At 36.1% G+C, this 15427-nt stretch overlaps 2 protein-coding genes across 19 annotated transcripts in view; both read left to right on the forward strand.

The window, feature by feature from the left end:
* Window positions 1–232: 232 nt before the first annotated feature.
* Window positions 233–1853, forward strand: LOC124636911 (probable phosphomevalonate kinase). The gene is made up of 3 exons (XM_047173182.1): window positions 233–462; window positions 771–967; window positions 1153–1853. Exons 1-3 carry the CDS (start codon window positions 386–388, stop codon window positions 1434–1436), a joined length of 558 nt encoding a protein of 185 aa, XP_047029138.1. The 5' UTR covers window positions 233–385; the 3' UTR covers window positions 1437–1853.
* Window positions 1854–5776: 3923 nt separating this feature from the next.
* LOC124636871 (sodium channel protein para) overlaps window positions 5777–15427 on the forward strand; it is an 87048-nt gene continuing 77397 nt past the window's right edge. For all 18 annotated transcript variants that reach the window (XM_047173076.1, XM_047173079.1, XM_047173075.1 and 15 more), the window contains exon 1: window positions 5777–5977. The gene's annotated coding sequence lies outside the window, so the exon portion shown is untranslated. The remainder of the gene's footprint in view (window positions 5978–15427) is intronic.

A 15427-nucleotide genomic window follows, 5' to 3' on the forward strand; every position in this document is an offset into this window, starting at 1 on the left:
GGTTGACTTACAGACTTGTTACAAGAACAAAACTCCTTCGAACTGGCACCAGGATTTAAGAATTTGCTCACGAAATTTTATTTTAAATAAAGTCTCGCGTCATAATAAACAAAAAATATACTGTTTAGAGTTGTTTCAATTTGTTTTGCAGAGATTTTTCTTACTTTTCACAACGATAGAGAGCGAATATGTCAAAAAATGACAATGACTGAACGTGACAGTGACACATCTCAACTGCCAAAAGTGCCAAATGTTCTGACAGTTTTTCCGCTTTTCCAGGCTGTTTTCCTAGTTTCCTTCATAGTTTTAAACGTGAAGTCGGTCAAAGTTTGTAAAGTAGTTTGAAGTAAATAAAGTTTTTAATAACAGGAATTTCATTACAGAGATGCCTCAAATAATACTGCTATTCAGCGGTAAGAGAAAATCTGGGAAGGACTTTTTAACTACACATTTACAGAAATTGTAAGTTTATTCTGTAAATTTAAGTGAAAGTTATTATATTTGTCAGAGATAAATCGGTTTTCGAGCTTATTGCTTATTTATTACAGCAATAAGTACTGTTTCTGAATAAATTTAATTTACTGTTATGTGATGATTTGGCCCTGTAGTTGCAATATCTTTAGTTTAATGTTTCAGTTCTAATCAGTAGGATACAAATGTTGTTTTTTCAAGTCAGGAAAAGTTTTTTTTTATTACATTTGGTTTTGAACTGTGTATCCAGTTTGCTAACATGAAGGTCCATAGTAAAATTGTTTTTAAACGATTTTCAGGCTAGTTGACAAATGCGAAGTGTTAAAAATATCTCAGCCGATAAAGAGTCACTGGGCAAAGGAGAAGAATTTGAATCTGAATGAGCTGTTGGGTGACGGAGAGTACAAAGAACAATACCGACTAGATATGATCAACTGGAGTGACAAGATGAGATTGCAAGATTACGGTTATTTCTGTAGGATCGCTTGTCAAGATGGTATGTTAATAACTTCATTTTAAAAGTTCTTGGGAGTAAGTTTGAGGAAAAGAAAATATAATAGTTGACTGTAGTTGATCATGACTATTCATATTGTTTAAATAGTTACAATCGTAATAAAAAAAAAAGTAAAATAAAAAAATTGTAACAAACAAACTTAACATTTTGACTATTTAAAATTTCAGCTGCAGAGAAGCCAATTTGGATTGTGAGTGATATCAGAAGAAAAACGGACATCCGCTGGTTCAAAGAAAAATATGGGGAACAAATTAGAACTATTAGGATAATAGCAGATGAAGATACAAGAAAGCAAAGAGGATTTCAGTTCAAATCTGGTGTTGATGATGTTGCTTCTGAGTGTAACTTAGATGATTATACTGACTGGGATCTGGTAATAGACAATAGTGATGGAAAACAGGAGCTGGAAGACCAATTGAGTAGTATACTAGGTTTGCTGTCTGGGTTATGATTATAGTTAAGGTCCATATTATACAGCAATCATGTATTAAGCATCAGATGCTGTTGTATATTTGTATCTTTTATATACAGTGCTGCAGATTTTAAGTTATAAGCTTTATGTTAAAGCTACAAACAAATGGTGACAATAAATAGCAACAACATGCTTTATATTATGATGTTAGAATATGCAGGTTAAACACAGGAGCTGTTGTCTGTTTTAACCAAAATATGGCATCTAAGTATATTTGTGGTATTCTTCCAGGTGATGGTAGAATTGTAATTTGTATTTCTTATGCTAAAATATTTAAGCTGTGACTGAAGTGAGCATATCTATGCTTTGAGGTTTATACAGAATTTTCAACCGACTTCAAAAAAAAGGAGGAGGTTCTCAATTCAGCTGTTTTTTTTTTTTTTTATGTTTTTTACTCGATTTCTCAAAGACGCCTGGATCGATTTCAAAAATTCTTTTTTTATTTGAAAGGGTATGCTTGTCATTTGGTCCCATTGTCATCAGATCAGGATCTGATGGTGGAAACCCTGAGAAATCGAGGGCATCTCTTGAAAATTGTAGGCGAGCATGGGGTACAAACTTTATATTTATGTGTTTATCTGATGAGACTACAATACTATGGAGGTTTAGGGCAGATCTGATGATGGAGACGACAGAGGATCGAGGGAACTCCTAAACGGCACATCTTAACTACCTCGTGTTTGGGCTTATTTTATTAGTGTTGACAAGATCTTTACACCGAAATGAGTAATGACTGCCACTGCAAGGTCCGAGATGCAGATGCAGTACAGTTAAGGGAACTCCTTAATGGTTGATAGCAGCTACATAATGTTTGGGTTTATTTTATTCGTGGTGACAAGAACTTTAAGCTGAGATGGGTTATGACTGCCACAGCAAGGTCAGTGATGCAGGTGCAGTACAGTTTAGGGAACTCCTTAATGGTTGATAGCAGCTACATAATGTTTGGGTTTATTTTATTCGTGGTGACAAGAACTTTAAGCTGAGATGGGTTATGACTGCCACAGCAAGGTCAGTGATGCAGGTGCAGTATAGTTTAAGGAACTCCTTAATGGTCGATAGCAGCTACATAGTGTTTGGGCGTATTTTATTCGTATTGATGTACACTTTAAGCTGAGATGGGTAATATTGCAGATTCGACAGTGAAGACGAAAAACAGTTTAAGGATATTCTAAATGGAAATGTTTACCGACGTTTAAGTATTGGAAGGAAGATTTCTTAACCTCGTTATTTCTGCCAACGCCCTGCCGTCGTGTGGTCGATTAAGTAACTTGTTGGCATCCAAATCTGACAAAACTATACCTTCTATACTTCTGACACGACTTAGCGCAAAATACCTCGTATTTGGGCTTATATTCTTTGTATTGATAAGAACTTTCCACTTATATGGATAGTGACAACTATTCGTATCACTAAAAAGCTGTAAATAAAAATCTTTTTTACAAAAAAATTAAACCGACTTCCAAAAACACTAAAAAGCTTTTTTTTTTTTGCTTTTTAGTGTTTTTGGAAGTCGGTTTAATTTTTTTGTAAAAAAGTTTTTTCATACATGAGATCATTAAAAAGTCTACCTCAGTACATACATGTTGTCTATGCTAAGTATTTATTAAATCATTGATTTGATGTTAAAATCAAGGCTGCTTGTTTTGTTTGTTTGTATGTACTTGTTACTGTGGTTAAATCTATTGACATGTTAATTTATTTTACAATTATGTATTACGAAAATAAACTGAACAGTATAAATCTATGATATTAATATTTATGAATCTCTATTGTTAAAATTTTATCTCTAGCAAGGTTGTGGCGGATGTTCTCATTATATAGTTCGGCCATTCAGAGAATGCGTTCCTGACACGTCGCGATTGAACTGACGACGTAACTACATTCATTGATTATTGATATAATAATGTTGTTTTAATGCTCCTCAATTGTTAAAACGGTAAACAACCAGCAAAAATATTTTTATCGTAACTGCAACGCCATTGCAAAGTTACGTCGTCAGTTCAATCGCGACGTGTCAGGAACGCATTCTCTGAATGGCCGAATATAATAATTTTCACATTTTGTTTAAATGTGTGTGTTTTGTTTTCGCCAGTCTAAAGGATCGTGTCTTTTTTAACATGGATAGGGAGCAATATATATAATGAAATGTGTTCTTTATGAATTTTTGAAGAGAGTTAAATCGTTAAACTAAATAGCTAAAATGAGGAAAAATAAAGAACAAGAGACTTTACTTGCTGTTTTTTTATTTGGTTTCAACTATATGTAAATTTTCAAACTGATATTTTTTTACAAATATTTAAAATTAGTTTTTATAAACGCCGCCGAGTGGAACATACACTAACACAATTTGCAGTAACTTAGGAATGAGTACCTATTTTGTACGTTTGTGAAGACTTGAGACACCTTGAGACCTTGCCAAGATTTTAGTTCAACGAGGTTCTACCTCTAGCACCTTGCAAGAATCAGTCTCAGCCATTCTCAGCGTGTATAGTTAGTTCTTGTTCTCAATAACAGATGGCGCTGATGATGCACCTACCACAAAGTTTCGCGAGGTTTCGCTGAAGTTCACGATTTTTCCAAACATTTCCATTGTATGTTTCTACAAAATGTAGGTATTGCTGATTACTAATGTGATGTTTTTTATGCAATCCTAATGTGTTCTTCATCATTTAAAGATCTGCAATATCACCTTAAATTGTTTGGGCATTTCCTAAAGTTCTACAATTTTGCAGTTGATCCTGTTTTAAGTCTAAACATAGTTAATACCGCAAGAAAATCCCATCCTACTAATACTAATTATCAGGATTTCCTTACGCCTTTTATATGCAACAGTTTATTGTAAGTTTTAGTTGTTTTTATTCCATCCATCATCATCATCATCATCAGCCTATCGTAGTCCACTGCTGGACATAGGCCTCTCCAAGTGCACGCCACTGAGATCGATTTTCGGCTTCTCGCATCCAGCTCCTGCCAGCCATATTCCATCCATATATTTTATATTTTTTCTTTTACAAAGTTCTTAAATCCCCTGAATTTTCTGAAGTATTAAGTAAACTCTTCAGTTTTTCTTGGTGGTAGCTAACAAACATTGAAAGAAATAAGTCAATAAGTCCATTAGCTAGAGTTTTCTACTTCTTTATACAAATACAAAATATGTTTAGCGGGCTGAAGGCTTTGTAGCGATCTAGGCCCAATAGTTTAGATTGGAGAACAAAATAAATGTAAGTTACATAAGACATTAAATCTTCAACAATGCTACATGATTGTTCTTTTATAAACCTACCTATGTACTATAAAGTAATGCCATTTCTACCCAATTAACAAATGGCAGTGGGAGCGTTGTTTCGGTTCCACGTTTAATTGCGCAAAGTGACACGTTTATTTACAAATGTCCTATTTACGAACGGAGTGAAGTCATTCATGAAATTGTATAGTTGATCTGCGACCACAATGGCGATGGAGCTGCGCCGCTCCGTCTCGCGAGATAAGTATATTTAGTACTCAACGCTCCGATAGCATGAATGGTATGGCAGCTGTGCCATTTACATCCGCACAACCTTATATAATATTTATAGTCGACTTTTCTCTTTAAACAGTTCATATCGGGTTATTCCTATCTTAGAACAAGTCTAAGTCAAGACGAGACAAAAATGTTCACAAGAATATTATGTTAAGGTTTCTTTGTTCTGAACTTTCAATTCTAGGACAAAAGTTGGCGCAGACACAACTAGTTCGATCGCCATGGAAGTCCATAATCAGGTCACGTACGAATGACCTTCGGCGCCAGGCTTCCTACAAGCGCTAACTTTAATTGCTAGTCTAGAGATCCTTGGCAAGCTAATGTTAGTCGCTTGTTCTACTTAACTTGGCCATAATGTGCAAGAGTAGTGTAGATTCGAAACAATCGTATTCTCTTAGTATAGATAAATAAATTCTAGAGCTGAATACTTTATATGCAAAGAGCGAAACAGCCATTTGTTACATGTTTTGGTAATTAACTAAGTACTTTTCCCAGTACGAAGCTCGCATAATGATGTCGGTGTGGCGCGTCCGGTGGCGTGCAAAGCTCTGTGAGGTATCGGAGTTACGTCCAGAAATGAGTGGTGTCTCCGGTGTAATGTCAATTGCGGATGGCGGTGGTCGTTGGTCGCGCTCGGAGGCGCTGCGGGCGGCGGGCGCGGGGCGGGCCGTGCGGCGGCGCGGTATCGATGCGGGTGCGCGCGCAGTCCCGCGCCCCTCGCGTTCGATTTTCCCTGTCCGGGCGACGGTGGCGGCGCGTTGCATAACTGTGTAGCGGCACTCCGCGCGCGACCCCGCTCCGAGCGCCCGCCGCGAGCGCGCTACACGCGCTGATACGCGCAACGTCGCGCCCTTTACGTAACGCGCGACCACCGCGCGCACTCGCGCTCCTCACCGCCTTACCGAGGATTACTGTTGGAGTGATACGCTGTTAGTGTGCACGATATCGTCGAGCCCGGCTCGTGGACGTCGGAGCGGCCGGCCGCGGACCGCCGGAGCTGGTAGGTGTCGCCGCAGTGCGCGCGCTCGCCCTTTGTCCGGCCGCGTGGTGGTGGCGGCTGCGGTCGCGTGCTGAATAATTGACGCGGAGGCTGTCCGGCGCGGCCGCTATCGACCTGGTCGCGTGACTGGCGCGTATTACCTCCGCAAGGACGCCGCGCTGGCTGCGGCACGGAGCCGACGGCGCCGCTGCCGCCACCGCCACCGCCGACCTGCCTGCTTACACTATTGTGCTCTATGTTATAGATCCTGTTCTATAGTTAACCTATTTACAGCAGTGCTCAATATTTACATGATACATCATCAGCCCTGAAGGCACTGGCCAGGAAACTGTCCCGCTGTCAAGGCCCGTCAGCTGCCGCTTCCCGGCCGGAGCGCTGGACTCGGGTCTGACCCGCACGACAAGCTTGTTGTTCCTCGATGTGTTATTGACAGCTCCACAGATCGATAGCCTTTTGACGCAAGCCGTTCGTAGTTCGAACAACAATAATTTCATAATGGTTATAATGGGATATACGCAGAATCAAAGTTTTCCATCAATACTTAATTTTTCGAAGAATATTCATTCTGTGAATAGATTAGAGCGTTTTCTATTTTACTCGGGTGGTTACGTAAAGGGATCTAGTGTTTCTTTCAACCATCGATATTCTAGGTTAATTTACTTGTTTTTCCACTAAAACCACACAACCATAATATCTTTTATCGGCAACTTTCGAGATCTAGCTTTTGCTACGATAACGGCTACGAGCTACGTGCTACATAAATGCTACGTAGCACTGTCGTAGTCGTAGACGCGCTACACAAAAGCGTAGGTGTTTGCTACGTTCTTACGTTTTTTTTGTCTTTCATTTGAAATGGAGACTATATTTGTTTCAGTTATAAATTATGCAGAAAAAGCATGAACACTATGAAACGAGAAATAGAGATATTAACTGAGAAAGATTTTTAGGTTACGTATTGCTCAAGGTTATCGCCTTTCTTGAAGAACAAGTAGTACTTGAGTACTGGGGGATTATGTTTAAGGCAGGCGGACCATTCACTTCTAATTTTGAGCTAATTTTAAGTTGATTACCTACAAGTAATTGCTTCCAACAAAGGATTTTTAACGGACCTTTTAGGCTTAGAAATTAAGCTATTCTTCCTTTCAAGACATTCTTTAAAAATGACTTGCTTCAGTGGAATGTAGTCAAATCAAACTAGCTACAATTTAACACTGAGCTTGTCTATGTAGCTGACTGTATACAGCTTATTTTGTACTCAGAATATGTACATACTTGATTTTGTACGCATGTATAATACATTTAATTTGAGGACTGAATCATGATATTGGGTGGGTATAACTTACATTATACTTCTGGGTCCTGTTTTAGACACATTTTAGTTAACTCTTTTCTGTAGAGGCTGTTATTGATTTTCAATTCGTAGCTAGTGGCAATAGTGTAAATAACAATTGTAATGTCAAATTTAGTTTTTCGTAGACATTCCGCGGTGAGTACTTTGTAAGTCTTCAGGGGTATCAATGAGTGTCACAGTCAATGAGTTTCCTTTACCGCAAACAAGTATATACATATACGTAGAAATGAATCGAGAATGAATGGAATAAGTTAGCTACTAATCAGTTGTTATGTCATAGATTACAGAAATATATAATGTTAGTTAAACAGAATAAGTAGTAAATTCAATGCTAAAGAAATACTGCGAGCATTGAAAGAAGATCAATCTCGCTTTTCATTGAATAAGTAATTAATATTTCAAGTTATAATTATTTATAAGGCTTAGTTCTCGGCTTCCTTGTTGTGTTAACGAAAACTTTCTGGGACAATAACTTTATTAGCATTCCAATTTCAGATTTAAAGAAATGTTCGCTTATTTTTTATGCTTAATCCTTTCTCTATGTAAGAAGAGGCCTGTGTCGAGCAGATGTAGGACGACAAGGCTGACGACGATGATGATGAAATAAAAAGTTCACGAAACTGATATCTATACATAGGTAATCATCAGCCTTGTTACTGTATCTGTATCTTGTCCACAGGGTAGGTACCTTGTATTGAAGAAGGATTTTAGCATTGGACAAGAGGTCTTCTCATATAGAGAAGGAATTACCAAGCTTGCTCGCAAGGCAGATTAGGGATTTGAGACTTCCGAGTCCAAGTTTCTCCTAGATGTTTTTCTACACCTTTGCCCAGTCATTGGCGTCCAAGATATACTTAAAAGAAAAGTTACGTTTGGTACTCGACCTGGTTTCGAGCCCGTACCTTCACTCTTGATATGCTGGTACTATATAGGCCATTACGGCTATATCTTTATTTAGTTTTGGTATAAAGTTACGAATATTTAAGCCAGTCGTTAGCATTATGCGATTTTAAACTGCTTTTGTGGATAACGATGCGGGGTTTAACGGCTTGCCATAACATGCTAATAGCATATTAGTCGTGTTTCAAATGAAATCATACAGAACCTCCTTTTTTAATTGGTTTATGGAAGTTAATAAACATTGTGTAAGGACAATGCTTTGGCATAAGAATTATGAAGATATGTATGTTATGATGGAGGTCTTTGTCATAATATACATTTACAGAATGTAAATAGCGATATGCAAATTTAGAAAACGAGTTAATAACGACTGGTACAGATAAAATTGATATTGTAGTTCTTCAATGTTATTAAATCGAGTAGATTTTTGAGCTGTGATATACTCATTTCAAATCAGTCACAGTTTGTCAGCCCATTAAATCAAACGGACATGTTCACTACTGCCTATCTCGCCCACAAATAAAGGTTATGCTTTACTATCTAAAGGGAAAGTCGTAAATTCTCGATCCCACACTTACTTATGTCCCTCTGATCCCAGAAATATATAGTTTCTTTGAAATTAGCAACCTTAATGTTACAATCGAAAGTAGATAAGTAGGTAGACCTCTATAAGGGTGAACGAACATGAAGTATATCTATAGTATGGGAGCAATAAAAAAATTGGGAACAAAAAAGGCGTTTTTTCTGTACATGTTAACATGCCAAGATGTAACATGACCTATATACACACATACGTATAGGCAAGCATATAGCGAAAGTATCCTCCAAGCTTTCTGAATGACACGTACAAAGTAACGCGAAAGTAATATGATACGAATTTATGGCTTTAGTTTGCAACTCCGTAACACATTTGACAAAAATACTGGGGAAATTCTAGTTATGGCAACATTAAAGTGAAATCCTTTTCCATGTTGATTACATAATCTTGTAACTTAGCACACCAAGGTATTTAGGATTAAGCTAGACTTGTGTTAAAAAACTACTGGTGTCAATAACGATGATCTCCAAAATTATTAATCATTTTATTTAAGAATTTCTAAGTAAAATTAAATGATATTATATAATATACTTATATGATATTTTTGAGATTCCGTACCCAAAATAGTAAAACGGGGACCCTGTACTTTTTGGTAATTCTTAGGAATATTGTTATTACATATAAACCAATCAATTCGATGTACAATATCTGTCATAAGATAGACTTGTACATAAACAATTCATTACGTGAACGTCAGTAAAGTGGTCTCGTGGTAATTCCCCTTTCATTTGTCGTATCAGTTCACTTTAATCTCCATGTGGTGGTATTAAACTGAAACAGACCGTGTAATGTTTGCCTGGATTATACAATACGATGGGATTTAAAAACAATGTTGATATGTTCAATTAAAAGTTCCTTTTACAGTTGTAGTCAAGTTTAAAATCATTTAAGGATTAATTATTTGTTTGAAGTCATGACTGTATTTGGTTTTTAGGGTTCCGTACCTCGAAAGGAAAAAACGGAACCCTTATAGGATCACTTTGTTGTCCGTCTGTCTGTCTGTCTGTCTGTCTGTCTGTCTGTCTGTCTGTCTGTCTGTCTGTCTGTCTGTCTGTCTGTCAAGACCCTTTATCTTAAGAACGCGTGGACGTATCAAGCTGAAATTCACATGAAATACTCGGGTCTATTGTCCCTTTAGGCTGTGAAAATATCAAGCTTCTAAGCCAAGCCAATCAAAAGATACAACCGATTATGTCGATATTTTCAACAAATTCTCGACACTCGCAAAGGAATCAAAACCTACAGGGTACTTCCCGTAAACTCAGAATCTTGAAATTTGGCATGAAGCATTGTTATATAATGCAAATATAGGAAAAATTGCGAAAATCTCATTTTTTTTGTTATATAATATAAAAAAAATATTTTAATAAAATGAAACTTACTACCTTATTTCTCACGAACGAATAAAGGTACCAAATTGAAATTTATACCAAATACCTAGGTCTATTGTCCCTTTAAGCAATGAAAAAATCAAACTTCTAAGTTAACGCGATCAAAAGATACAGCAGTTTTACCGACACCTTAGACGAATTTCCGTCACACGCTAGGGAATCAAAACCTACAAGGTACTTCCCGTGAACTCAGAATCTTAAAATTCGGCACGAAGCAACGTTATATAGTACAGATAAAGGAAAAATTGCGAAAATGATAAATTTGAAGTTACATAAAATATTAAAATATTATTTTTGCTTACATGACTTAAAATATTTTTTTAATAATTATAAACTTACTACCTACCCTTTTTCACATGAACGCGTAGAGATATTAACGTTTTGAATAAAAAGTGAAATTCATATCAAACACTTCTTAAATATAATGGCCTCTAAACTGTGAAAAATTTTAAATCATTCAATGGTCATTGGGCACCTTAGTATGAAAACCATACCCACGGCGGATACGAACGAAATATAGCACAGTATAATGATAAAGGCTCTGATTTACTATGGCATTAGTCGCATCAATGTGAACCATGGGAATATAGAGAAAATCAGGTGTAAACATTAAATATTTTCCTCATTTCAATGGGGAATTTAAACGACCAAGTTTGACGGAATTGAGAAATCATTTCTTTGTAGTGAAAGAGTATACTCGCCGTTTATTTCCATTGTCATCAGGTCAGGATCTGATGATGGAAATCCTGAGAAATCGAGGGCAACTATCAGAAATTGTAGGCATGCATAGGATTAAAACTTGATTCTCAGATGTATGTCTGGTGATACTGTCAAACAGTGAAGGTTTAGAGCTTACCTGATGATGGAGACGTGAGAAAGTCGAGAGAACTCCTCAACAGTATGTTTTAGTTACGTCGTGTTTGGGCTTATATTAGTCGTATTGACGAGAACTTTTCACAAAAGTTATAAAAATAAAAACTTTTTACAAAAAAAAAAAAACAACTTCTAAAACAACAAGAAAACTGTTTATATGCATCGGTCTAGATCTCGGTGGTCAAATAAATATAGATGCATCCTCTAGACACCGACTTCTAGACCGATGCACCTAACATCTTTTTAATTTCTTTCTTGCTTTTGTTTTCTTGTTGCTTTTTTATATGTTTGAAGTTGGATTTGTTTGTAAAATGCTACAAAATAAAATAATGCCGACTTTATAAAACAAAGAAAGGGACAGAATTACACTTTTGTCAAGGCTCTAGAAACCAGGCGGAAAAAAACCTGAAACTGGGGCTCTTTAGGTGATTAATCCCTCAAAAATAAAAGATCCCATTCCTGCAATGGCTGCTTTAACCCAAGTTAGTAGTGAATTCTCATCACCTAAAATAAAATAAGCTCCAACACAAGGTTACGTTATAAATTGTAAAGGAGTTCCCATAACTATATCTGATCTTAGCTGTCGATCCCACAATGGCAGTCAAACCTATCTTTGTGGAAAGTCTTCGCCAATACGAATAAAATAAGCCCAAACACGTGGTAGTTGCAACATACCGTTCGGGAGTTCCCTTGACTCTCTGTAGTCTCCATAATCAAATCAGCTCCAAACCTTCAGTTTACCAGTACCCTCAAAAATACACTCACATGTCTGGTTATGACTCGATGCGTGCCTACAATATTCAAGAGTTGCCCTCGATTTCTCTGGGTTTCCAGATCCTCATCAGATCCTGGTCATCCGGATTGGCACCTTCCTTCTTTATGAAATGTCTTTACCAATAAAAACTAGCATTGCAACCTGTACAATCCTCTGAAACTGCTTGTCTTTTATATTTTTCAAACGATCCTGGACATTCGTCTCCATGGAATTTTAATAAAATATTTATATTCAAAGAAACGTCATACCATTCTCCACGATTTAAAACGACTTTGATTCATGTCCGCCACTTTTTACAAAGCGGGTCAGATATGCCCCATGACCTTTAAGACATAATTAGTTATTTTCAATCAGATTTCTGAATGATGACTATAAAATGTTGTATATAAATAACTTCAATAAAATAACTTTTACAAGGTACTGGCCTACTATTTTAGTTATATTATAAAATAAAAAATATTAACTATTTTGACTCTCACGAAATTACCATAACTATGTTTAAATTAACCAAAAACCATAACGATTGTTCTAAACTGAACGGTTGGCGCGAAACTCACTTTTTATCTATACAGCATTTGTACGGAACCCTCGGTGCGCGAGTCCGACTCGCACTTGGCCGGTTTATTGTTATTTCAATTTATTAAATATATTTGTTTGAAAATGATTAACAAACAAATGTAAATTGAAATTATATATAACGAAAACCTTTCTTTATTTTGGTATCTATAGTAAGTTAGCTGATTTCGTTTTTCTTAGTTGACTTTTTTGATATTTTACATATTTATTATTTCATGTAAGTCATTAAGAGAATATGGGATACTTATGTAAGGCCAAAAATTTATATGATGGGTATTTTTAACCTGAAAAATGCTATTGATTAAATTATTAAGATTAACGATTTGAATAGTAAAAATGTTTCAATTTTCATTTAAAAGGTATAATTTTAATGGCTTGTATTTTATTTAGGTTTCTGCGCAGCTCACTGTTTATTTGATGGTTACACCGCTCAAAGGTAACCGAGTCGTTTCTAAGAAAATAACAATTTAAATGACAGTTTTAACTGCTTTTGATATCCAAAAGCAATTAAGTGATACCGTACAGAACCGGCTGACAAGCGTCCTTATTCCTTTGACCACAGTAAGCCTCATACGGTACTTGATTGCTAAGGCTTTGTCAAAAGTAATTTCAATTAACGTTGCCAGTACTTACAGTACTTATAGCTTCCGTTGTAAATCGAAATAACTCGCAAACTGTGAAAATTCTTCAACTTACAACATTAAATTCATAGAGCCTACAGTCAACGCAATACTTTTCTTTAACCCCTCGCTTCTAATATATTTGATTGAAGCCACTTCAGTATAAATTCCATTTCTTTTAAGAACTAGCCCTTGTGAGCCTGTGAGTAGATTAGTCCAGGGTTAGCGAGTGGCCGAAATATATTTATTGCTCAGATCTTTTCCTAGCTCGAATACATCGTTCGGCAGAGAATTATGGCGGTCCAAAAGAAATCCGTTTCGTAGCTTTTCGTTTATTTTGGGAAAATAGAACAAGTAGTGGTTTTAGCTACTGAAAGCTCGGCTAATGACTGAAGGTTAGCATTTTGTTTTGCATAATTTTCTTTGTTTTGCACAAGGTGAAAAAGTTTCACTGCATGCGCAAAGACTTCGAGGTGACAAATGTATAATAAGCTATATCTATGCCTAGTTATTTTTTTACTTATAAAGGTTGTGTCATGACATTTGATGTCGGTATAATCTATTGGTTGAATTTGCAAATTAACTTTGATACAGCTACGGAATCTATTGACTAATACCTACGCAAATAGTCGGACTGTAGTTCTATGCGGGCGTTTGACTTGTCAGTTGGTTCACCACGAGAACCTCCGCTTTGATTATATACGTGTGTGTCAAAATAAGAAGCAAAGTAGCTAAGTTATATATGCATCATATACAACTACAATGTATATACCTAGATAAGTTATAAAGCATACAAAACTCATACAAGGCGATTGTAAGGAAATACCGAATAATATCAGCTTTATATTCTTTCCTTTTGTGAAAGTTCACTGGCTATATTATTGGTTGCCAATTGGACCAGTGGTTCAATAACCACGGTTGGCAAAGGAAGCAACCCTAATTACATTCCAAATTGAAAATAAATATTTTTGCAAGCTTTACTCATAATTTTTTTATCGCACCTAAGAACGATAAATTGCATTAGAATTTGTCAATTTCTCAAGTTATTATCCTAATCCGATCCACGAATTCCGCAGTTAATAGCTATCTCGACTTAATTGAAATGCCTTTTTATGTTGGGAAGTCATTAAACGCCTTTTATTTTTCTCTGATAATGACTGAAGTGGCAAAAAAACTTGCTATGCAAATTAACGTAGGAGTTAAAGCTGACTATTTTTAAGATGATAAGATAACAAAGTCGGAAATAATTATTTAAAAACAAAGAAGCTTTTCATTCAAAGCCTTTGTACACTCTTGAAGGGAAATTATTCTGACGCTTCAACGTGTTTTTATTTTAACATCTTTCAGCTTTTAATTTTAAACAAACAAATTGTACAATAAGCAACTCTTTTGAGATAAGAAGGACAGGAAGTCGAAAAGGAATTAAGTAAGAGTTAAAATAAATTAATTATTTCGGTTACAAACTCTGCCTTTTAAAACTTTGTGAGGGTTTTATTTCTATATCAATGGCTTTTGCTTTTTTGTGAGCAATTCCCTATGATGTATTTATTGTGTGTAAAGCTATATTTAATATTCTTGGAATATCAATAAAGACCATTTTCTTGATTTTAAGCAAATGTTTGGTTAACGTTTGCCTAGTAGACACCACCCAGTTATGTAACACAAAAGTCGGTTTCGCCTACAGAAAACTGTAGCTACGAGGATCTTACTAGGCGTGAAACTAACGCACGAAAAGTTATGTAACTCAAGTCGAAAGAAAGGCTTGTCATTTTATTTCTTGACTTTATGTTTAAGTTCGCTAGATATTTTTAGGCATGCTTTTATCATAGGAGTGTATAATTGTATATAAACAGACCCAGCTCATTTAATTGGGATGAGTCTTTTAGGGTCACTCCTATCTGAGGCTTGAAAACTTATCACAGGATAGACTCCAATATATCAGCATGATAAAGACAAAACAAACACTAAATACGGAAATGGTAATACTAAAACCTTTTATGCTAAAAATACCTGTTGTATAATGTATGTTAGCGATATTAGCACACAGCGCGTGTTAGCTCTGCCTGACGTAGTCACATCGCTTAAAAGGATCATACATTAAACGTCACCCATTTGTTGACCTCGCGGGCTCGTGTAGTCTGCAACACTGTTTTGAGAGAGAATTCATTATTCACGCTTTAATTTCTTTGATAATAAAAACATGTCTGTGTTTATTTAGGTCACTTCCTGAAAAATATACACAACTAGCTTTTCCCGCGACTTCGTTCGCGTGGAATAGTGACTTCCGGCAGATTTATAGTTTGACCAATAGATGGCGGTATATGTCCGGAATAAATTTTATTTTTTATTTTTGTATTTCTTTGTAA

The sequence above is a fragment of the Helicoverpa zea genome, chromosome 15 (assembly GCF_022581195.2).
Source record: "Helicoverpa zea isolate HzStark_Cry1AcR chromosome 15, ilHelZeax1.1, whole genome shotgun sequence".
Classification (NCBI taxonomy): Eukaryota; Metazoa; Arthropoda; class Insecta; order Lepidoptera; family Noctuidae; genus Helicoverpa; species Helicoverpa zea.

Bases quoted from the DNA above. Each gene is read 5' to 3' on its own strand.
- LOC124636911 (XM_047173182.1), top strand. From the start codon at position 386: ATGCCTCAAATAATACTGCTATTCAGCGGTAAGAGAAAATCTGGGAAG. The intron at 463-770 runs GTAAGTTTATTC...AACGATTTTCAG, and splicing joins ACTACACATTTACAGAAATT to GCTAGTTGACAAATGCGAAG. The intron at 968-1,152 runs GTATGTTAATAA...TTAAAATTTCAG, and splicing joins TAGGATCGCTTGTCAAGATG to CTGCAGAGAAGCCAATTTGG.